This window comes from Danio rerio, chromosome 10, assembly GCF_052040795.2.
Source record: "Danio rerio strain M-AB ecotype USA chromosome 10, GRCz13ab, whole genome shotgun sequence".
Classification (NCBI taxonomy): domain Eukaryota; kingdom Metazoa; phylum Chordata; class Actinopteri; order Cypriniformes; family Danionidae; genus Danio; species Danio rerio.
The window spans coordinates 5,498,506-5,524,392 of NC_141030.1; the positions used below are offsets into that span (position 1 = coordinate 5,498,506).

A 25,887-nucleotide genomic window follows, 5' to 3' on the forward strand; every position below is an offset into this window, starting at 1 on the left:
GTTGGTCTTGCAGTAGTTTAATGAAGTGTGTTTGGTGTTAAATTTTGAATCTGTGAGGCGGAATAATGAGTGTAGACGTGGACTCTGAACACTAATGACTCCAACACAGCACTAAGCGGAGTTTCTGCCCTCTTTCCTCAGGTGCGGATGTCAAACAGTGTTAGTCGTAGTAGGGTATATGCCGAAGCATGCTAATAGGACTTTTAATTTGCCTGTAACCTGGGTTAATCGTTTCCGGTGAACTGTATGCCAATGCAAAATTGGCGCATTTAAGGTCTGTTTACTATATGTATGTATGTATGTATGTATGTATGTATATGTGCAGTGGCGTAGCAGACGGGCCCGCAGGGCACGCACCGTGGGGGGGCCCCGCATGATTAGGGGGCCCTGCGTCGTCGCGATTTTCAATAATTAAAAATCCGGCAACCGCAATAATCAAACTCTTGGGAAAACCTGTGGTCGGAACCAAAGTTCACAGGTCTGTGTTCTCTGAACACCTCTCAAGCGGTGGACTACTTCATTCTGATTGCTTGCCGCCAATGTTGCCAACTTGGCGACTTTTCAGACCCCCTCTAGCGACAAATCTAGCGACTTTTTTGTGTGTTATTGGAGATTTTTTTTTAGACTGTCATTTGTCCATACTGTACCGTCCCTACTCTTCTCAACGAGCTGCGTGTGATGCTGCCGGCCCCTCCCCCGCCTCACAGCACTGACAGGCGGCCCAGTCAGTCCTCGTACAGCAGCCTCTCCCACCTGCAGCCCGAGAGCAGATCACCCCTCTGCGTAACGACGATAAATGATTTAGCACAAGCAGTGTGAAGGTATTTCCCCTGTACAGTCAAACCGATCTACTTCTTTATTTTAACAATTTATTTGGACCGTTTATTCTTTTCTTGTTCACAATCACAGATATTTTAGTGACTTTAGTTTCTGAACTTGTCTGAGTTTATTCCATATGAGAGATTACTGCACATTCACTAACGTTACACATCTATAATGACATACTGTATTCAAACAGCAATAAATTTAGTTAATTAAACATGCTTATATAAAGTGTAGTGCAATTATAAATACCCCTTTATTAACCATAGGCTGTTAAACAAACAAAGGGTAGAACGTGATGACGTCAGTGATATGCAAATTGACGTATGACGTATCCCCCCCCACTACATCAGGGGGCCCCGTCAGCGATCCCTGCAGGGGGGCCTCCGCATTTTGCGCTACGCCACTGTATATGTGTGTGTGTGTGTGTGTGTGTGTGTATTTATTTCTCACCTTAAAGCAACACAGACCAATACAAAAAGCAACAACAACTGTAAAGAAAAGGCAAACAAAACACAAAAATAGACATAAGACTGAAAAAAAAAGATTTTAAAACCATTGTTAAGTCAATTCCTCCAGCTTAACACATAGTTTAAAAATGTTTCACATTTATTTCCAGGCCTGTGAGCATAAGCAATATGGTGATCTTGCAAACAATGCCAGGGTCATACCTTTAAACTGTTATCCTTGGACAATTAAAGAAGGGTTTCCAGGTGGCTTCGAAGCCAGCAATGTTATCAGAAAGAGTGTGTCTAGATCTCTGTAAACCAGGGGTCTCAAACTCGTGGGCCATTTGCGGCCCTCAGTGCAATATTTTGTGGCCCGCGCCGACCGCTGTACACTGACAGAATCAGCGGAGCGGGGAGAGAGAGCGCTCCCCGCTCCGCTGATTCTATCCGTACACAGCGGTCACTGGCATTCCCCGCCCGCCGTGTAAACAAAGGGGCGGGGATGCCGGTGACGTCACCACGCACCCCGCCCCTTTGTTAGACTCTGTGACGGGCGGGAAGTGTTAGGAGGGAACTCGCGCCGGCCAGAACCAAGGTAAGCTGTTCCCGCCCCTGCCTGCCACTTAGCTACCTATCTGCAGCCTGCCACCTACCTAGCTACAGCCTGCATCTTATATATAATATAGGTAGATACAGACTGGTACAGACTGATGTTACTGGAGTGGGGTGGGGGTGTTTTATTTATACATATATATATATAAGATTTGTGAGAAGAAGCGCTGTCAAGTCTCTGGCAGCAAGGAGTAGGCAAAAGATCCCATGTTCAGAAGAACTGTTCATAATCTTCACTCAATGTTCTATTAATGTTCAGAACACTTTATGTTCAGAAGAAATAATTAAACGCTCTGTGTCAGCCTTTTTAAATGAATAAATTTGTATTTTTGGAGCCTTGGTGTTGCCGCCTTTGATTAACATTTAATCAAAATGATCACCATTTAAATTAGCTGCTTGTTTATTATCTTTCTGTAAATGATCTGACAGAATCTTCTGGTGTCCTGCAGGTCTGCTAATTGAACGCTGCCGTAAACAAGCTTCCAGTCAGGATCTGTTCTGGCGTCCTCTATTCCTGCTTAAATCCAGCAGCTCAGACTGAACATCTCCGCTTTCAGCACTGACTGGATCTTCCAAACGTGCCCTGTCCAGACTCCCAGAGCCCCCGCGGGCCCACGGGCACAGCCGCACGTCAGGACTGTCTGCTAGTCATGAGTGAATTCTGGTTGTGCTTCAACTGCTGTATCGCCGAGCAGCCGCAGCCGGTAAGAGAAATAATCATACAAAACCACACAAACCAGGAAGAGACATTTGTTTTGGTTTGTTTTTGCTCCCGTTCCCTTCAGTTCATTGTTAGCTGCTTCATATAAGACACCCATAGTTTACATATTATCCTTATGTGATGTTTAGTCCACTATAAACCAATGCAGTTTTGATGTTTTCATTGTCAATTTCACTTTATGTTAGGTTCATAAATATGCTAGAATACAATATCAAGTCATTTTGTTAAATTAAAAAACACTTAATTTTTTTCACAAAAAAATTAATAATACTCATCAAGCCAGTAATTACCTGATTAAAATAAAGTAAAAAATAGTAATACTGTGAAATAATATTCAAATTTTACTTAAATGTTTTCTTTATATTCGTATTTTCTTTATGTTTGTAACATGGATGTCAGGATACAACGAAGTTAAGGGTCCAGATGCAGTTTAATAACTCAGATTCATGCAGGCAATGGTCAAAACAGGACCAAAGAGTATCATGAGGAAAATCCAAAAGCGTCATCCCAGTGGTCACAGGCAAAGAGGTCGATACAGGTGGAAAAACAAAAAGAAACAAGGCAAGAGTCAGGAAACAAGGCAAAGCTAGACAGTAGAACGCTGTGTAATGCTACAGGAAAACAAGACTCAGCAAAGTGTGTGTGAGAGGTGAATATAAAGTGCAGCTTATCAGTCTATGATGAGTAATCAGCTGTGTGTGTGTAATCAGGAGAAATCAGGAACTAGTGTGTGAGGTGCATGATGGTATTTGTAGTCCACTTTAGTGACCGGTATGGTTCCCACTTCATTCTTATAGTCTGTTTGTTGAATTTAAGTTACATCTACATGCCAACTAGTTCTAATTAGATTATAAGTAGACTGTTAGCTTAGGGTTAGGGTTAGTGTAAGTTGACATGTACTTGCAGAGCTTCCTATAGTCAGTTAAATGTCTGTTTAGCAGCAGTATCTACAGATATTAAGCATACAGTCTACTAATACTCAAAATGAGCATCAAAATAGATGTGTAGTCCAAAGGATCTTGATGAACTCTGGGAGCTTTCTTTGCCGTTCCAGATTACTTTATTAAGTTATTTGAGTCATTGCAGAGATGTATGGATGCACACCTCCATGCTCATGGGAGTCATACATAATATTAACTCTTTTTTTCCTCTGCACCATGACTTTATATTCTATACTGGACGTTATTTCTGTTAAGTGACAAAGTCAGACCTTACTGTCCAAACTAAATAATTAAAAATCAAGGCATGATCATATTTTATTGTGGTAAAATAAGCGTAATCTAGAGGCCTTTGCCTTTCATAAAAGTCACTTCTGATACCAAATGATCGACTAGAAGTCAAGTTATTATTTGTTGTTTTATTATTTTGTTCTTTTGTCAGTTAGTGTATGTATGTATACAAAATATAATTATAAACTTTTGATGGTTATCAAAGACAGTTTTGAATGAGCAAATCAGTTCTTATGAATTGTGATATTTACAATATCACTGTTTTTAGTGTATTTGTGGTCAAATAAAAGTCTCCTTGAGCATAGGACATTCATTGTATTTTTTTTCTTTTGTGCTTAGGGAAGTGTAATTTTGAAACTTCATATGTTCAGTTAAAATCTTTAGATTCTTCAATATGATAAAAAAGTCTGAAATCTTTATCGAAACTGAACATTTTTTTCAGCCTCCTTTGTTTATGTTGAGATATTTTCCATTAAAGACCAGGAAAAGGACTTATTAATTGCCCAAAAAAGTGATATTACTGAACATACTGATCACACGGGCCTGATAAAAATATTAATTTTAGAGGAAAATTGAATTAAAAAAGTTTTTGCATCTTAACTCTTCATCTATTTTTATTTATGACCTACTGAAGTCCTATTTCTAAAAATAAAAAGTGAAAATAAATATTTTAACCTTATAAGTTATTTATGACATATTAATTTCAAAATATGTATTTATAATATATTTAATATATTTTCTTTTAAGATAAAAAGTAAAAATAAAATGACATAACACAAAATACAACTTACTAATTTGAAAATAATATGACCTTAAAGATCATAATTAGGAGATAATTTTTTTTAAATTATAAGATTAAAAAGTTAAAATTATGCCAAAATGATCACTTTAAAATTTTCATTTACAGTTGAAGGCAGAATTATTAGCCCCCCCCCCCTGTTTATTTATCCCCCCGATTTCTGTTTAACTGAGAGATCTTTTTCAGCACATTTCTAAACATAGTTTTAATAACTCGTTTCTTATAACTGATTTATTTTATCTTTGTCATGATGACAGTACATAATATTTGACTAGATATTTTTCAAGACACTTCTATACAGCTTAAAGTGACATTTAAATGCTTAACTAGGTTAATTAGGTCAACTAGGCAGGTTAGGGTAATTAGGCAAGTTATTGTATAATGATGGTTTGATCTGTAGACTATCAAAAAAAATAGCTTAAAGGGGCTAATAATTTTGAACTTAAAATGGGTTTCAAAAAATTTTAAACTGCTTTTATTCTAGCCGAAATAAAACAAATAAGGCTTTCTCCAGAAGTAAAAATATTATCAGACATACTGAGAAAAATTCCTTGCTCTGCTAAACTTCATTTGGAAATTATTTAAATAAATTGAATTTAAATAAAAAAATTTAATTTAAATTGAAATAAAAAAATCAAAGGAAGGCATATTATTCTGTCTTCAACTGTATATTTGATGACTTTTTCTGCTGCTATGAAGATCAGACCCTCAAACTTCATTAATGATTGAACCCAATGTTAACAATTAGTCATAAGAAACACTGAAAGCTGCTGATGAAGAATGTGTGGATGTTGTTATTCGAAGGTGTTTATATTGTTGCACATCAGTGAAGAAAGGCTGACCAGCATGAAAACTAGTAAGGAGTGGACTAGTGTCGTTAAATGAAAGCCAGCGAGGAATTACAGAACAAAATGTAACTGCAGTATTTTGTTTAATCAAAATTAGTTTGTTCACATTTTGATTTGTAAATGTAATACAGTTATATGTTGTTTGGTTCGACTGAAGTTCTGTGCTAAGGACAAGCTGAGAGATTTGCCACCTTTGGCCCTTTAAAGCTAAAGCACGCCAGGAATTTCTGAGATTTGTGTTATTACAGAAGCTTAGGAAGCTTGGTTGGCTAAGAATTAGCATTATGGGTTGTCATAGGTTTATCTGATAACTACAAATGTGAACAATTTCCACCTACTTGAACTTAAAGTAAATAATAGTGTTTTGAACCATACTACTGAATAGTAAAGTTCTTGATTTAATCTGTTGTGGTATGACCCAGTACTCTACTAAATTTGTTATAACCTATACTACAATACACCACAGTTTACTGTAGTAAAAGTTAAAGTATACTACAGCATTTATTAAAGTTTATTGGTTCGCTATAGGTAATACTACTTATATAGGTAGCCTCAAGTTTTCTGTTCTCAGCTGACAGGAGTGTCACAAGGTTTGACGTGTGTGTTGTGTGTTTAGAGATGCTCTTCTACAGACCTTGAGTTACTGTTGTCTTTATCCGCTGGATTTGTCTGGTCATTTTCCTTTGACTCGCCAGATATTTGATCCTTTTTAGACCATTCTCTGTAAAACCCTATAAATGGTTTTATGTGAAAATCCCAGTAGATCAGCGGTTTCTGAAACACTCAAATCAGTCTGTCTTACACCAACTTCCACATTTAAAGTCTCTTACATCATTTTTTCTTCCCCATTCTGATGCCCAGTTTGACCTTAAAAAGATGGTTTACCCAAAAAGGAAAGTTCTGCCATCATTTACTTATCATTTGCTCACATGTACTTACGGTGAGTTTCTGTATTCTGTCCAATAAAAAGGAAAATATTCTGGTCACTGGTTCCAGTCCCAGCTGGGTCAGTTGGCATTTCTCCCTGTGTTGGCGTGGGTTTCCTCTAGGTGCTCCGGTGCTGCTGACTGCAAGACAGGGGCGTAACATGAAGGGGCCTTAGGGGTGTAACTTGTAGTACGTTAGAGGCATAACTTGAAGCTATGGAGACTCACGTCAAAACTATGTGGTCAGCAAAATGGCACTGTACATCAGTTATTAATGTCTACACCTACTCCACACCTAAACCCAACCATCACAGATATTAATGTCTATACCTACCACAACTCTAAACCCAACCATCACAGATATTAATGTATATATCTACCACAACTCTAAACCCAACCATCACAGATATTAATGTCTATACCTACCACAACTCTAAACCCAACTATCATCTTTATTAACGTCTACACCTTCCCCAAACCTCAACCCAACCATCATCGTTATTAACATCTGCACCTTTCCCAACCCTAAACCGAACCATCACAGTTATTAACATCTACACCTTGCCCAAACCTAAACTCAACCATCCTAGTTATTAACGTCCACACCTTCCCCAATCCTAAACCCAATCATCATAGTTATTAACATCTGCACCTTCCCCAATCCTAAACCCAACCATCATAGTTATTAACGTCCACACCTTCCCCAAACCTAAACTCAACCATCACAGTTATTAACGTCAACACCTTCCCCAACCCTAAACTCAACCATCCTAGTTATTAACGTCCACACTTTCCCCAAACCTAAACTCAACCATCCTAGTTATTAACGTCCACACCTTCCCAAATCCTAAAACCAACCATCACAGTTTTTAACGTCCACACCTTCCCCAAACCTAAACTCAACCATCACAGTTATTAACGTCTACACCTTCCCCAACCCTAAACTCAACCATCCTAGTTATTAACGTCCACACTTTCCCCAAACCTAAACTCAACCATCCTAGTTATTAACGTCCACACCTTCCCCAATCCTAAACCCAATCATCATAGTTATTAACGTCTGCACCTTCTCCAAAACTAAACCCAATCATCATCGTTATTAAGGTCTACACCAGGGGTGTCCAAACTCGGTCCTGGAGTGCCAGTGTCCTGCATTTTTTAACTCCAACCTTCTCCAACACACCTACCTGGAAGTCTAGTATACATAGAAAGAGCTTGATTAGCTGGATCATGTGTGTTTAATTGGGGTTGGAACTAAAAGATGCAGGACACCGGCCCTCCAGGACCAAGTTTGGACACCCCTGGTCTACACCTTCCCCAATCCTAAACCCAACCAGCATCGTTATTAAGGTCTACACCTTCCCCAACAATCAGTTATTAACGTCTACGCCTTCCCCAAGCCTAAACCCACCATCATAGTTATTAACGTACAGACACGAGTTGCGGAGGCTATCACACTTGACATTCTTGCCCTTGTACAGTTATTTGCAACCACAGGGGGCGACGCTGAGTAGGCTAACTGTTATGACAAATGGATGAAGAAGTCAGCGAGTTGCATGGTGGAGTTGCTAGATGAATAAATATAATAATATATGGCTCCTTCAAAATATATAGCTTAACAACTTGTGCAAAATTTTTCCAGCTGATAAGATTGAATAAGGGCAGCTGATCTTGAATCTGTGTGTAATTTAAGAAGATGGGTACTTACTAAATTAGGTCACATTTTCCCCAGAGCAAAAGTATGTGTCCTAATTAAGAGCTGTCATCTGTCCTGTGACGAGTGCTGAAACCACGAGAAACGAGGATCTCTGTAACCTCACGCTCACACAACAGCATCATATAAATAGCACACCTCACACAGCACGTACACAGCACACTTAACTAAGTTCACTTTCATTTGTTTTTCTACAGTATTTTTGATGCACTGATATATACGCTCACTGGCCACTTTATTAGGTACACCTGTCCAACTGCTCGTTAATGCAAGTTTCTAATCAGCCAATCACATGGCGGCAGCTCAATGCATTTAGGCATGTAGACATGGTCAAGACGATCTGCTGCAGTTCAAACCGAGCATCAGAATGGGGAAGAAAGGAGATTTAAGTGACTTTGGACGTGGCATAGTTGTTGGGATTTTCACGCACATCTTACTGAGTATGATCCGAAAAGGAGAAAACATCTAGTGAGTGGCAGTTCTGTGGGTGCAAATGTCAGGGGAGAATGGCCAGACGGGTAAGAGCTTATAGAAAGTCAACAGATAAAGTCAACAGTCAAATAAGCTCTCGTTACATCCGAGGTCTACAGAAGAGCATTTCTGAACACACAACACGTTAAACCTTGAGGCGGATGGGCTACAGCAGCAGAAGACCACACCGGGTGACACTCCAGTCAGCTGTGAACAGGAAACTGAGGCTACAATTCACACAGGCTCACCAAGATTGGACAATAGCAGATTGGAAAAGCGTAGCCTGGTCTAATGAGTCTCGATTTCTGCTACGATATTTGGATGATAGGGTCAGAATTTGGCTTCATGAAAGCATGGATCTATCCTGCCTTGTATCAACGATTCAGGCTGGTGGTGGTGTTGTGGTAAGGGGGATACTTTCTTGGCACACTTTGGGCCTATTAGTACCAATTGAGCATCGTGTCAACGCCACAGCCTACCTGAGTACTGCTGCTGACCATGTCTATCCCTTTATGACCACAGTGTACACATCTTCTGATGCCTACTTCCAGCAGGATATCCTGCCTTGTCAAAAAGTGCAAATCATCTCAGACTGGTTTCTTGAACATGACAATGAGTTTGCTGTAGTCAAATGGCCTCCACAGTCACCAGATCTCAATCAAATAGAGCACCTTTGGGATGTGGAATGGAATATTCGGATCAAGGATGTGCAGCCGACAAATCTGCAGCAACTGCGTGATTCATGTCAATATGGACCAAAATCTCTTTCCAGTTTATTTCCAGTACCTTGTTGAATGTGCATGTGCCACTAGGGATTAAGGCAGCAAAAGAGGGTCCAACCCAGTACTAGTGTACCTAATAAAGTGGCTGGTGAGTGTATACTTTATATATAGAGTATTTATCATTTGAAGTGGATCAAGACGTTTAGTCAAAGTTGTCCGGATACCATTTAGAAACACCCTTAGTTAAATAGCAGCATGTTAAAAAAAAACTATATTATTTATTTATTATAATTTATTTGCAAATGTATTCAGTGTGATTTAATCAAATCTGAATGTTCACCTGCAGTCATGTGATACTTTAAATTTAATTCTCATATGGTGAATTTCTGCTCAAGTTCCCCAAATTCCTACAAAAAACATGCAAGTATAGAAACACACTGCTAATACTGCAGAGCACAATGGAATTGTGCTGGGGGAGCCTAAAAATGGTCTAACCTGCCTAAACAAGATATCAACAATGTTTTGCAAATAATAGAGGAGTACAGGAGTGTGATATTGATTTTAAAAAAAAGGTAACACCTTTTTTTTTTATTGACGGACATTAATGTTTTGCTGATTATTTAGTGGATAAATAAATAAATATGACAATAAAATTGCTTTTATGTGACAGCAAGTCACTTTCTTATTAAAGGTTTGCACTTACAGTTGAAGTTAGAATTATTAGCTCCCCTTTGAATTTCTTTTCTTTTTTAAATATTTCCCAAATGATGTTAAACAGAGCAAGGAAATGTTTACAGTTTGTCTGATAATATTTTTTTCCTCTGGAGAAAGTCTGATTTGTTTTATTTCGGCTAGAAGAAAAGTAGTTGTAATTTAAAAAAAAAACATTTTAAGGTCAAAATTATTAGCCCCTTTAAGCTATATTTTTTTCAATAGTCTACAGAACAAACCATCGTTATACAATAACTTGCCTAATTACCCTAACCTGCCTAGTTAACCTAATTAACCTATTTAAGCGTTTAAATGTCACTTTAAGCTGTATAGAAGTGCCTTGAAAAATATCTTGTCAAATATTATTTACTGTCATCATGGCAAAGATAAAATAAATCAGTTATTAGAAATGAGTTATTAAAACTATTATGTTTAGAAACATGTTGAAAAAATCTGCCCTCCGTTAAACAGAAATTAGGGAAAAAATAAACAGGGGGGCTAATAATTCATAATTCAACAGTACGTCAAGATTGGGCCAGTTACTCGTAATAAAATCTATGGAGTCTGTTTGTGCTAAATAAATGACCTTTCCCTGCTGTTTGGTTCATCGCAGCTGACTGGTGTGAAATTGCAGTAATAAGTGGTTTTGTTCATTATATTGATTCCTGCTGACAGAACTAAAGGATCCACACACTGGACTTCCAGCAGCTCACATCAGCCAGAAATGTTAGGGCAGTAAATACAACACGAACACACACACACACACACACACGCACGCACGCACGCACGCACGCACGCACACACACACACACACACACACACACACTTTAATGCTTAATCGAAGATGTTAAAATCAGGGCTTTAGAGTTTTACACATAACCAACATTATGAAGGGGCTTTTTAATAACACAGAGGCATGAGCAAAGTTATTTATTTCACAGCAAATACACGCATTTATTCTGTCATTTTACTTTTCACTTAGATTCAGCTTTGGTTGGGTTATTTGGGATAAAGTGTTGTTACTGTTTGGCAGTCACAGCAGGCGAGTTATATAATATTCAAAGCCCTTCAAAGGCTTTTTTTTAGTATCCACTGATGGCTGAGTGTGAGAACTGGCTAAATATAAAATGAATAAATCCACTGTGGGCTGTTATGGTTTTATTTCTTGGAATTTAAAAGCAATATTCTTCTTTAGCCACAGTTGAAGGACAGTTGTGGACACTATAAGTGTAAATAGTAGCATACTAAATTAAAACATTTCAATTAAAACAACTCCACACTGATCCTTTTTGTGGTTCTTACTATATATATATATATATATATATATATATATATATATATATATATATATATATATATATATATATATATATATATATATATATATAATAACTGCTCGATCTTGCAAATTTGCACTCTACAACATCAGAAATGTCCGACCCTTCCTATCTGAACATGCAGCTCAACTCCTTGTTCAAGCTGTTGTTCTCTCCAAACTGGACTATTGCAACTCTCTACTAGCCGGGCTCCCAGCTAACTCTATCAAACCTCTTCAGAGGCTTTAGAACGCAGCAGCACGAGTGGTCTTTAATGAACCTAAAAGAGCACATGTCACTCCGCTACTCATTCGTTTGCACTGGCTGCCAGTTGCTGCTCGCATCAAATTCAAAGCTCTGACGTTTGCTTACAAAGCGATTTCTGGCTGCCCTCCTTATCTGTTTTCACTTCTGCAGATTTATAGGCCCTCCAGAAACTTTTGTTCTGTGAATGAACGTCTCCTCGTGGTTCCATCCCAAAGAGGGAAGAAATCACTTTCCCGAACTCTCGCATTCAATCTGCCCACTTGGTGGAATGAACTCCCTAACTGCATCAGAACGGTAGAGTCACTCGCTGTCTTCAAGAAAAGACTAAAAACTCAACTATTTAGTCTCCACTTACCTTACTAATCTGCAATTCCCTCTCTGACTCCACCGCTAACTACTAAAAAAAAAAAAATAAAATAAAAAAAATAAAATTACTCATGTTTTGCTTCTTACACTTTCTTTACATACCTGAAACGTGCCTACAGCACTTATTCATCGTTGCTCTTATAGTTGTGTAAATTGCTTCCTTGTCCTCATTTGTAAGTCAATTTGGATAAAAGCGTCTGCTAAATGACTAAATGTAAAGATAAATATATATATATGAGCAAAATCACACGAGTAGCAGTGCGATATGGCTGTATATCAGCACTGGTGGGAGGTGTGCGTTGGCCTTAGCGTCCCACCAGTGCTGATATACAGCCATATCGCACTGCTACTAGACAATACAACAGTTCGTTTACACAATCTTATATATTAAAAAGAAAATCAAACAAGGAGAGTGTAAAACCCTGTTGTATTAGGAACTACTTTCTTCCGACATTCATTAACATCTGCAGCTGACGTCGGAACAGCAGAAGCCATTACTAATTCACTAAGGTCACTTAAGAGCTATTATTTGAATGATTTTCTATAGCATAATGAGAAGCTGCGCTTCTAAAGCCTGGTTTATACTTCTGCGTTAAGTGACGGGCGTAACTCACGGCGCAGGCAACGCGCGTAGCTGTGCATTTATACTTCTGCGCGCGGTCTCTGTTGGTCTGCATTAACATTTCCGAAACGCTAGTTGGCAGTGAGGTGTAAATGTTCCTCTGTGTCAAGTTTCTTCGCTTCTGTTTTGCTTTTCCTGAACACTTCCTGGATGTACAAGCGACTTAAACTCGCTCATTTTGAGGCAGGAACCGGCGGACGTGCAACAACTTTAACCATGAGGTAAACACAGAACAAAACTTTCCATCCGGAGCTCCTTCACGGGACTCCACACTTGTAAACAATCGCTCGCGCCATTCGCGCAGCTCTCAGTCCCGCCCAGACTCGTCAGCGCTACCAAGCCGACCAATCACAGAGCTTGCTCTACGCGTTGTTGCGACGTGTAGTTACATTTTTTGACATAGATATATACACACACACACATATATATATATATATATATATATATATATATATATATATATATATATATATATATATATATATATATATATGTGTATATATCTATGATTTTTTGAGAGGTGCATGTCAGCGACGCCGACGGCCACGGCGAAGGGCTATGCGTCGGCGCCGTAGCATACGCCAGCGTTTGACGCAGATGTATAAATCAGCCTTAATGTGTGTGACCCCCTTAAGGTCATGACAAAACAGCTGAATTTTGCTCACATTTTAAGATTATAAGGCTAAACGTGACATGAAATGCCATCCATCTACAGAGATTTCTGCCTACAGTCCATTACAGCCAACAGTATTTCTCTGTTGCTGTCGGTATTGTGACGGGTGCCAGGTGTCCCAGCGTTTACCCGGAGACTTTATGGAATAAAAAAAGGAGACAGAAACTATTTCGCTCTTCTTATTGGCCTTCATGACATCCATCGCAATATAAAATGTTGTTTTTTCTCCAACTGAAGCTCCACAGGTCTCATCAATGCAGGAGCAGTGAGCTGTGAAACCCACTTCCTCTGTCACTGACCAATTGTCCTATCCGACTCACATCTTCCTATATACTGAGTAACAGAAGAGTGAATGTTTCTGTCAATCTCTGGCACATTAAGAGTAACCATTGACTTTTTATCTGTTTAGTGAATGAGCCAAAGTCAAGTCAAGGATTTCTAACTTTACACTGAATGTGTTGTCATTTTTAAAATAAGTCATCAAATTATTCGCATAATGCAGCAAATTAAGGTTATTAATGACTGAGAAATTATCATGAAAACAAAATGTCAACAAACAAAGATTTCCAAGAGTTTCAAGGTTAGTTTGAAGGTTTTTATCTGCTGAATTCAACTTGTCCAAAAACTTAATTCTCTGGTTTTGTATCAAGTATATCAGAGCCTTCAGTATGCAATGTAAATAGTATTCAGGGGTAATCTCTCAGAGGCTTATGGTGGACTTATGGATTTAGGAAAGAGCAGGCAGAGATTAGTCTGTTTTAGTTCAAACTCCTCTTTTATTTAAATGTTTGTACACGGCTTCTGGATGATTTTATTTTAAGATTAAAAAAAATCTGTTCCTATTTTGCTCAAAAATAGAGCAGTGTTTCCCAGCGCTGTTCCTGGAGGCACACCAACAGTACACATTTTGGATGTTTCCCTTAGCAGACCCATTCATTTCAGGTTTTGGAGTCTCTTCTAATGTTATGATGGGTTGATTCAGGTGAGTTTGATTAGGGAGAGGTTGAAAATGTGTACTGTTGGTGTGTCTTCAGGAACAGCGTTGGGAAACACTGAAATAGACATTTAAAGGAAAAGTTCCCCCAAAAGTGAAAATTCTTTCATTATTTACTCAACCTTGATTCTGGGCTTGATTTCGTGTTAGTAATCTCCACTGTTCTCTATCCATTAGACATACAAAAAAAACAAAAGAAAATATTTAAATGTTTGTACATGGCTTCTGGGTGATTTTATTTTAAGGTATTTGACTTTTGAAAAAAATCTGTTCCTATTTTGCTCAAAAATAGAGCAGTGTTTCCCAACGCTGTTCCTGGAGACACACCAACAGTACACATTTTGGATGTCTCCCTTATCTGACCCATTCATTTCAGGTTTTGGGGTCTCTTCTAATGTTCTGATGAGTTGATTTAGGCATGTATGATTAGAGTGAGGTTGAAAGTGTTTACTCTTGGTGTGTCTTCAGGAACAGCGTTGGGAAACACTGAAATTGACATTTAAAGGGATAGTTCACCCAAAAGGGAAAATTCTGTCATTATTTACTCAACCTTGAAGGGCATTGCTGTGGCAACCCCTGATTAATAAAAGGACTAAGCTGAAAAGAAAATGATTAAATGAATGTTCCTTTAAATGCAAAATTGAAATCGTTCTTGACCAATCGTAAGTGTGTTTGTTCATATATGTCATGTATCTTCATATATGTGATATATGTTTAGCTATATTTGTTTCTTACTCCACAGAAGAGGCGGAGACGTATAGATCGCAGTATGATTGGCGAGCCAACCAATTTTGTCCACACGGCCCATGTAGGCTCTGGAGATCTCTTCACTGGCATGAACTCTGTGAGTACAAGCTTAAAAGAATGTCTAGATCAGGAATGGGCAACTTTGAAAGACCACCGTCCAGCAGAGATCAACTCTAACTCAGGGGTGGGCCACTTTCCTAGGCAATATCCAAAATTGTCCTCATATCTCTTCAAAAATAATGCCTTATAACTCCCTTATACAGACTATATCCACTGTTTCCTGAATTACTCAGAGCAGTGTCCAATAAAACACCCAGTGTGCATGTAATGAAGGAACGAATCTATTTACATTGATTGTATATTGAATGTACATGTGTTCTTGTGGTGTATTATGGGATTGAATGAGCCCACTGGATGTATATTGAATGTACATGTGTTCTTGTGGTGTATTATGGGATTGAATGAGTCCACTGGATGTATATTGAATGTACATGTGTTCTTGTGGTGTATTATGGGATTGAATGAGCCCACTGGATGTATATTGAATGTACATGTGTTCTTGTGGTGTATTATGGGATTGAATGAGCCCACTGGATGTATATTGAATGTACATGTGTTGCTGTGGTTTATTATGAGGTAGAATGAGTCCACTTGATAATGTCCACTAGTGTTCTAGATGCTATTTTAAATGGGCGTCCCCTTAAATACTGCCCTGGACACAGATCTGGAAATCCCTGGTGTGCATGATGATCGGCTGTAAGGTTGTCTGAGATGCTTGTTTTAATCCTGTGTCCAGGTAAACTCCATTCAGAACCAAATGCAGTCGAAAGGAGGGTATGGAGGAGAGGCGATGTCTGTTAATGTACAGATGCAGCTGGTGGATACAAAAGCAGGATAATGTGTGCTGTTGGAAGGGGTAAGTTCAATAAACTATATGTACTGTGTTCGAGCTGCACTAAACGGAACGTTCAGGCTAAAAAAAAAAATTACTTACACTCACGTGGTTCAAAACCTTTATTAATTAGGGGTGTCACAATTACGTTTTTAAATCGAAATCGATCGAAATTTATGCTCAATTTCGATTATCGAATCAAAAAATAGAATCTTCGATGCTGCCACGCCCCCATGTCACGTCAGCTTGGCTTGCCAAGCGGGAAAAAACAGGCTTGTTGAAGTGCTTGTTGAACTGCAGATACAGGAGACCCGTCGACAGAGCTTAAATCCTCTCCTCTTTCAATGAAGACGCCGGTGTTTAAGCATTTTGGATTTCCAGTGAGTTACGTTGACAACGTTTGTGTTTTCGACAAAAAAAAAAACACAGTTTGCAAGCTCTGCTATGTACGTATTAGGGTTCGTCCGATAGACAACACCGGCATCGCGATCCTCCGCCCGCCCCCGTTGCAAATCCGCTCGCGAAAAGTACACACTTAGGCCCTGTTTACACTGTGTTTGTTTTTAAATGGCATTTTAGAACGACAACGATTTGACATCCACAGTGGCGTGTAGCATTTCTGAGCAGCCCTCCTTCCTCTCTACCTCTGACACACACAGACACAGACGCACACACAGCCATGGGCTCGAGACAGCGGGTTCAGGCAGTCAGAGGATCAGTAGACTGCTTCAATCTTTCACTCACTTGTACTTAGTCATTTTAGCGAACACCTCAGATACTGTTGGCTGGTTCCTGTTGGTTGCGCGTCTTTTTTACCGACGCCATTATAACGACACAGATCACTGCCTATTCACGAGTCCCGCAGAAAAAGTGATTGACAGGTGGTAATTATGTGTGTATCTTTCGTTTATTCATTTACTGTATGATTTGTTTATCAGTAAAACAAAGACCACGCAGGTCAGGTAGTTTAAACGGTAGGCTACAAATAATTAATTGGTCATTAATTAATTAATTATTCATAATCGAAAATCGAATCGAATCGTGCCTTTAGAATTGAAAATGTAATCAAATCGAGGATTTGGAGGATCGTGACACCCTTATTATTAATAGATTTCTTCTGAACAAATGAATAACCATGCCATGTCCGAAAACGCACACTTCCATACTATACAGTATGCTAAAATCAGTGTGCGAGCTGAGTAGTATGTCCGAATTCATAGAATTTGAAAAACAGTATGCGAGAAGTACCCGGATGACTTACTACTTCCGGTGAGATTCTGGAGTGCGCATCCCATGAACGCTGCGCTATCCCATGATGCCCCGCGAGCGAATTCCTGAATGGGAGTAAAGCGTCGCAAATGACGCAGATACATCACGTGACTATGTCAAAATGGCGGATGTAGTACTACCGAATTCCATTCATACTTTTCACATTCATACTGTATAGAACGTACTTTTCCAACAGCCGAGTAGTACGTTTAAATTCAAATGCAGTACCTACTGAGTAGTAGGCGGTTTCGGATGCAGCCCCATTTTCTGATGCTCCAAACTAACCAGGTGCTTACTAGACTAATCAGCCTCAGCTTACAGTATATCATAGTGAGAAGAACTGGAACCCTCTAGTGGTGAGGAAGAACATTAGCACCAGCATTACAAATTTGTACAGGGTGTAGCACTTTAGTTTTAAATTTCAAAACAGTTATGCCTCGTTTCCACTGACTGGTACAGTACGGCACGTTTCGGGTCGGTACGGGTCACCTTTATCAGGCTTGCATTTCCACCACAAAGGATACCCTTTTGGTGGGCGTGGTGTATGACAAAGTTAAAGTCGACGCCATGCCTAGTCGAATAAATGTCTACAGTAAAGCTGTACGGGTCGTTTACCTATCATAATGAGAAGCACTTCTCACAAAACAGCTGCTTTATACACAAATACTTGTTTATAAATGTTTATTACTAACTTTTCTATCAACATGATTTGATTTTAACTGCAGATCCATGACAGTGCAAAATAGGCTACTGTAACGTCTGTAATTATATAAAATAAATACATAAATGCAACATATATGAACACATACAGCCCCTTACAGTCTCCGATATATTATTAATTACAGAAAAATTACACACAGCATACATTTAGTTCTTATTTGAGTTCAAAAACACACGCAATATAGCCCACGGTCAGCGCAAACCTCTCATCTGTGTCTGTAATCCCTAATCTGTGTAATGTAATGGTCTTAGCTGGTCAGGCTGGAAAATGACCAGCTAAATCCAGCTAAAACCAGCTTGACCAGCCTGGTTTAAGCTGGACATAGCTGGTTTTGGCTGGGCTCCCAGCCTGGCTAGGCTGGTCAAGCAGGTTTTAGCTGGTCATCTCCCAGCCTGACCAGCTAAGACCAGGCTGGAAATGGCTGGAAACCAGCCTGCAAATGGCCAAAACCCCTCTAAAACCAGCCTGGTTGACCAGCTGAACCCAGCCAACCAGCTTAGGCTGGTTTAAGCTGTTTTTTTCAGTAGGGTAAACATGGCAGTTTGTTCATGATTCAGGTTGCTGAAACAATTTTGCTCTTGTGTTTTGACGGCTTCTTTTTTTTTCGTGTTTCTCTCCCGCTTCACTCTCGCGCTTGTCCTTTTTTCCTGAATGGATCAGATGACCACACTTCAATAATCACACACACGTTATTATCATCAGCTCAAGAAGTTCGTTATATCAAATATAGAAGCGATCGTGAAGAAATCGAATACCGCTCGCACTTTTAGACGGGCTCGTAAAACAACAACAGGACACAGCAGATTGTTCTTCTTGGCTTTGTGTCTGTTCATCAAGACGACGACAAGGTTTGTTTGAGCTCGGGTCATCCTCGGCTCGTTATCAAAAGCATATCGTTATCAAAAGCATATAGTATTTCTATGTAAGGTCTCGGCTTTGTATTTAAAAAAACATGGCGGTTCCTTTGTTTACGTTCTGTGTAGCTCCACGAGCTCGTGACGTATCTCTGTAACCAATCAGCGTTCAGCTGCACGTGTAGCTCCACCTTTTGGTACCCTTTCTTCCGTTTGGGTGCCGAAAAAGTGGTACGGTTAGGTTCGGTACGCTTTTTGACAGTGGAAACGGCCATAAAAGCTTACCAAACCGAACCGTACCGTACCACTCAGTGGAAACAGGCCATTAGTGCACAGGATGGAGCGTGTGGAGAGAAAACATGGGGAAGTCAAGGATAACAACTGAAGCTGGGTTGCTTGCCTTGTTTACTGCTGGTTACTAGGTTATTTGAGCATTATTTGGAATAGGTGATTGAGTATCGTGCAGTCTGAACTCTGCATTAATAAGATATTAATCTGTTTCGTATTTCCCACAGGTTCCACGATGTGCATTTTCTGCTCAGCGGTTCCCCTCCAACATCTTCCCATGTGCCCTCAATGGCAACTTTTCACCTCATTCTTCTACCCAGCAAACACATGGACAGTTGTGCACTCCATGGTAAAGAGGTCGTCCTGGCCATCGGACATCAGGACGCCACAGCGCTTCAGTGTTGTGTCCGTTTCTGCTCCATAACAGACGTTCGCTCGCATGCCCTCTCAACACTCACCAGCCTACAAGTGCAACGTGTGTCCCTGCTTTCTCCTGTGGTTTGCCGTAAACTCTCGCTTTTTCCATCATGCGTGTTTTATTTTTGTGGGTCCAGACTGATGAGAACAGGGTCGGTTCTCATTCGCTTGCCGTGAAAAGACTGCTTTTTTTTTTTTGGTTTCAATAAATCAACACGGAGCCGACGACAATGTTTGTAAAGGAAAGTGCAGTGCCAAAACTGCTCAGTGCAATGGAAAGTACTTTGTGTTTCAGCAAGAGCACAACAAATGCCATTTTTTTTAAGGAAGCGTGATTCTTGCTTTGCTGTTTACAGTGTCTGATTTGCAATTCCCGTTTCTTTTCCCTTCTTGTTTTAGAGTTCAAATCTGATGTTGAAAGGCATGAGCGGCATTTCACCCTCTGCTGTGTCGATGTACATCCGTAACTTGACGTGAAGCAACTCGAGCTATAGATAGTGTCCAGATAAAATGTATACAAAGATTTTGTTTAGGGCTTTTTATTGATGTAGTCATTATGAGCTATGGGGCTTTTCAATGAATAAGGTAAGACACCAGTGACAGGGTTTTTTTAACCGCACCCAAGTAGCATGGCTGTAAAATATTGTACATTTTATAAGCCTGTCTCTACACTGCAATGTTGCGATTCTGATTTTGTCCTCTCGTGTGGCACAGATCGGATATGGCCCACACACAGTTAGAGTCAGAATTATTAGATCTCTTGTGAATAGTTTTTTTCTTTTTCTAAATATTTCCGAAATGATGTTTAACAGAGCAAGGCATTTTTCACAGTATTTCCTATAATAGTTTTTCTTCTGGAAAAAGTCTTATTTGTTTTATTTTGGATAGAATAAAAGCAGTTTTTAATTTTTTAAAACCCATTTTAAGGTCAATTTTATTAGCCTATTTGTCATTGTCTACAGAACAAACCACCGTTATACAATGATTTGCCTAATTACCCTAACCTGCCTAATTAACCTAACGAACCCAGTTAAGCCTTTAAATGTCACGTTAAGCTGAATACTAGTATCTTGAATAATATCTAGAAAAATATTATGTGCTGTCATCATAGCAAAGATAAAAGAAATTAGTTATTAGAAATGAGTTAGTGAAACTATTATGTTTAGAAATGTGCTGAAAAAATCAGCTCTCCGTTAAACAGAAATTTGGGGGAAGAATATACAATATAATATAATAATTTAGAACGTTTTTTTGTTGTTTTAATACTTTTCTTTGATTAACAATTAAAACGATTAGAATTAAACGATCACAGAGTGCCATCTGCTGGTATAAAATAGCCTAGAGCACCATCTGCTGGTAAAAACTATCCCACAGTGCCATCTCCTGGTATAAACTAGCCCAGAGCACCATCTCCTGGTATAAACTAGCCCAGAGCACAATCTTCTGGTATAAACTAGCCCAGAGTTACATCTGCTGTTTAAAAACTATCCCAAAGTTACATCTCCTGGTATAAACTAACCCAGAGCACCATCTGCTTGTAGAAATGAGCCCATCTGCTGGTAAACAATATCCCAGAGCAGCATCTGATTGTAAAAACTAGCCCATCTGCCGGTAAAAATTATCCCAGAGCGCCATCTTCTGGTAAAAACTATCCCAGAGCGCCATCTTCTGGTAAAAACTATCCCAGAGCGCCATCTGCTGGTAAAAACTATCCCAGAGCGCTATCTGCTGGTACAGAATATTTCAGAGTTCCATCTGCTGGTAAAAACCAGTTCAGAGCGCCATCTGCTGGTAAAAACTATCCCGGAGTTACATCAGTTGTTTAAAAAATATTGCCCAGATTGCCATCTGCTGGTAAAAAATATCCCAGAGTTACATCTGCTGTTTAAAAAAATCTTGCCCAGAGCGCCATCTGCTGGTAAAAAATATCCCAGAGTTATATCTGCTGTTTAAAAAAAAACTTGCCCAGAGCGCTACCTCATGGTAAAAAAATATCCCAGAGCACTATCTACTTGTAAAAATGTGATTACCACGTCCCCTAAAGGGCTCCATACTAAAATAAACAAGGCCAACAGAAATATATTACCTGCTTATATAGCCCAACTAATTGATCTGATCTGATAGTTACTGAAATGAAATATTATGAAAATATTAAACAGGTACACTGTAAAATCTGTGTGTACTGTGCAGCTAGAGTGCCGGAAAACAAAACGTCAACGTAAAATAACGGCCGTTAAATTACAGACATTTACTGTAAAATAACAGACTTTAAATTACAGAAATTTCCTTAAATTTAAATTTCTGGTAAATTTCTGTCATTTAAAGTCTGTTATTTTACTGTAAATGTCTGTAATTTAAAAGCCAATATTTTTTTTTTTATTACGGCACCCTAGGTGCCAGAAAAAATAAAATAACAGATTTTTTATACAGTGTACCTTATTTATTGAAAAGCCTCAATGTTATAGTCACAGACTGAATTCTGGGGTCCTTCCTCTCTGTTGCCTACTGTTGTAGATTCACTCAAAAGCTGTTTTAAAACATATGTTTTGCTTTTAACAGACACTGTTGCATTCTTTCGAAAACGTCACGTTGAACCTCATGAAACTTGTCAAGTACTGATTGTATTTCACACCAAGAAAAAGATGTTGACTATATTTAAAATTAGAAAATAGATATTTGCATTGAGATGTTCGACTATTTAAAAAAATCCCACCCTTATTACCCCAAAATGAAAATTCAGTCATCATTTGCTGATTCTCTACTTGTTTCAAACCGCTTTGAGTTTCTTTATTCTGTTGAGCACAAAAATATGTGCTGAAAAATCAAGAAAAGCAGCCATTGACTTCCATAGTGTTCAAAAATGATCCAGAATATCTCATTTTGTTTTTAACAGATGAAAGAAACTCTTTAAAGTTAAGCACTTGATTGAGGAAACAGTGCAGGAATTTTCATTTTTGGAGTAAACTGTTCCTTTAAGGTGTGTTGAACATTGAAAAATAATATCATTATGCAATTATACACTTTGAATTGCAGAAACGGCTTGTTTTTGTGGGATTTGACCTTTGACTCACAATTAAACAGACAGTTTAATTAGATTTTCAGCTATTTTCATCCATTTAGCTGTGGGTTACATACTGTCAACTTCAGTGATTTACTCAGGTCAAGATTAAAACAGATGTAAAACAATTTTTTCTTGTGAAATCTTCATAAATCCAGTATTAACGATGCCATAACATTTCAATTCTATAAGACAAACGTCAAATATTTGTCAGTATTCCCATAAACAGTGAAAAATTGGGTTTATTATTTCATTTTTGACCCAATCTGGGTAATGAATTATATATATATATATATATATATATATATATATATATATATATATATATATATATATATATATATATATATATATATATATATTAGGGGTGTAACGATTTATCGTTGTACGATTTATTGCGATGCAAAAATGTCACAATATGCATCGTTGCGTTATGACGATTTGATTACGATATGACGTCCGTTTTCTCTTATTAGTTGAGCTGTTTGCACGTGAGCTACGTTCCACCTGCTGTCGCACGTGAGTTCAGATTGCAGCAGCAGTAATGTTAGCAGACCAAGATGAGTGGAGTTGAAATAGAGGATGGCCCATCCTCTCAAAATCAGACGTCTGGCAACATTTCGGTTGTACAGTCATTGCTTTAGACTCGTCCGCTTTTTGACACGCATACTGGGTCAAACATGCTAAGTTTTAAAGTCTTCACAGTGATTTACATACTTTGCACAGTGACAGGGATACCTCCTAATGGTGTTGAAATAGTCACATACTGTATTTATAAGGTACAATTCACCCTAAAATATCATTCTGTCTTCATATAATGTTCCCGCCGCAAAATCACACATGACGTGAGCTGACCGTGAGCTGTTACTACAGAGGGCGGACTTTGATAGACGCGCGCGTATGGCAAGCCATTTTAGCATTTAAACCTTTGTTCTGACTATCCATGAATATATTTAGAGATATCTCTAATTATATTTTGACTAGTCATAATTATAATTCGACTAGTCTGAATGACAATTAGAGATATCTGCAATTACAATTGTACTAGTACGAAATCAGATTGGAGATATCTGCAAATATATTATGACTAGTCATATTCCTCCATTGACTTCCACTGAAAAATATTTGCAGATATCTCTAAATGAGTTTTGACTAGTCACAATTGTAATTAGAGATATCTCTAAATGAATTTAATTAAATATGAATTAAATACCTGGAAATGTGGATTTTTTTTTGCACACACAAAAAACGTAAGTGACCAAGCAAAGCCTTAAGCTCTTACTGTTAAATTCAATTGAATAGAAAGCTTATTTTTTGCACCTTTACTTAAATTGTTCCTTAATTTTGTCTCTGTCATTTCAATAATATTTTAAAGAAGTTTTTAAATTGTTTTATTTTCCAGAGACAGGCCTGTTTAATTTTTTTTCTTAAAGAAGGTTCAGTCGAAACAAAAGAAATACATAAAAAATAGTTTACTTGGTAAACTTGGTTTACTTGGTAAAATTTGCATTTCAGTTTAATTTTCAATTATTATTCCAAATATCGTGATACATATCGAATCGTGAACATTATATCGTGATACACATCGTATCGTGAGGTAAGTGTATCGTTACACCCCTAATATATATATATATATATATATATAAAGATTAAATTATAATCCTTATTTGTTTGGTATTTCGTGCTATTTAAAGCCTGCCGTGTCCTGTGAATAATTGCCGGATGAAAATGTGGAATTATGGAAAATTGGCTTTGAGAAAGTCAAAAAGTCACTTGTGTTTGTTTCTAGAAATGCAAGCAGACATTCCCGTGTAGATTTGAACAAGGAATGCTAAATGTGTCTGTGCATAGGTCCCTGTTATCTGTTGTCTTTTTTCTGAAGTGCTTTATGTTTGTATATATCTGCACACTGTTTGCCATCACCATACCTTAAATTATTTCCCTGTTTTGCTACTGATGTGTCTCGTCTGTTTTTACTGGTCCGTCTTTGACTCATTAAAAAGCAAACCATGCCTCTACCAACATTTCTTTACAAAATTAAAGCTTTAAAGTTACAGTTTTTCTCAGCGGCTTTGGTGGATTTCTCACAACACTATTTACATGTGCACAACAGTTAATGCATTTCTCAAAACAATTATTACAAGCTGCAAAACCTAGCTGATAACCTGCAAAAGCGCGTCACTTGCTCAAAATGGAGAGCTCAGTCCACAAAAGCAAGTATTGATGTCAATGAAAGTGTGATCAAGATGAAAAGTCCTGACCCCATTGTTTATGAACAAGGCAGTCAAATGAGTTTGTCGTGTTTTCATTATGACAGTTTACTCTGTTCATTTACTCCAATGCAAAAAAATTCAGATTTTGATGACGCTTCCTGAAAATGTTCAAGACAGGCCTATATTCACAGCCATTTGAAAACTACAGTAAAGTTAGAGAGTTGTATGAAAGCAATTGATGCATGTCCAAAAGCATTTGCAATTTGTTGGAAGGAATGAGAAACTGCTACTATGATGTGCACAAATGACTGATTGTTTTGAGAAATGCATTAACTGTTGTGAAATGTAAATAGTGTTGTGAGAAATGCACCAAAGCCGCTGAGAAAAACTTCTAAATAATAAGTCAATGCAAACATCTATTATAATGATACTCATGTCCTATAGAGGGAAAACACTTGATATTTTGGCTTTTAATAATATAGATTAATTAAAATAATATAATTTTAAAATTTTAAACCTTACTTATAATAAAATAGTATAGGATAAAATGTACTGCAGACATTTTTTAAATATTTTTTATGCATTGATCAGCATTTTGAATGCTTTGAATACATAATTTTACACACTATCTTTTTATTATGGCATTTTGAATTGTGATTTTTTTTTTATGATGGAATTTTTTAAAATATATATATATAAACAGTCATGGCCGAAATTGTTGGCATCGCTGAAATATTTCCAGAAAGTATTTTTAACAGAAAAGTACTGCATTTGCTGTACACGTTTATTCCCTTTGTGTGTATTGGCAACGCAATCTCACGGCAATTCGTAACTTTTGATTTAGTGGCTAATTCGTATGAATTCGTACGATCTAATTGTAATTCATTTAGTACGATTTGCTCATCAACCAATGACGGTTGGGGTTAGGGGTGGGGTTAGGTGCCACGCCTCCTTTTTAAAATCGTACATTTTCATACGACTGAACTCGTACGAATTAGCCACTAAACTGACAATACGTAAAATACTTACGTTTCCTCGTGAGATCAGGCTGGTATTGGAACAAAACAAGCTATGAAAAAAAGCTAATTTGATAAAGTAAAAATTTTTTACATAATTAATAATTAATTTTATTTATTTATTTTTTGCTGTGATGACAGTTTATAATA

At 38.0% G+C, this 25,887-nt stretch overlaps 1 protein-coding gene across 3 annotated transcripts in view; it reads left to right on the forward strand.

The window, feature by feature from the left end:
- Window positions 1-22,545, forward strand: part of cdc42se2 (CDC42 small effector 2) — a 62,524-nt gene extending 39,979 nt beyond the window's left edge. For 2 of the 3 annotated variants that reach the window (XM_087269798.1, XM_087269799.1), the window contains exons 2-5: window positions 2,333-2,587; window positions 15,005-15,106; window positions 15,806-15,925; window positions 19,261-22,545. In XM_087269798.1, coding sequence (XP_087125924.1) covers window positions 2,534-2,587; window positions 15,005-15,106; window positions 15,806-15,907 — 258 coding nt within the window. In that variant the 5' untranslated portion in view covers window positions 2,333-2,533 and the 3' untranslated portion in view covers window positions 15,908-15,925; window positions 19,261-22,545. The remainder of the gene's footprint in view (window positions 1-2,332; window positions 2,588-15,004; window positions 15,107-15,805; window positions 15,926-19,260) is intronic. The other variant, NM_001159835.3, reaches the window with a different exon arrangement.
- Window positions 22,546-25,887: the final 3,342 nt, after the last annotated feature.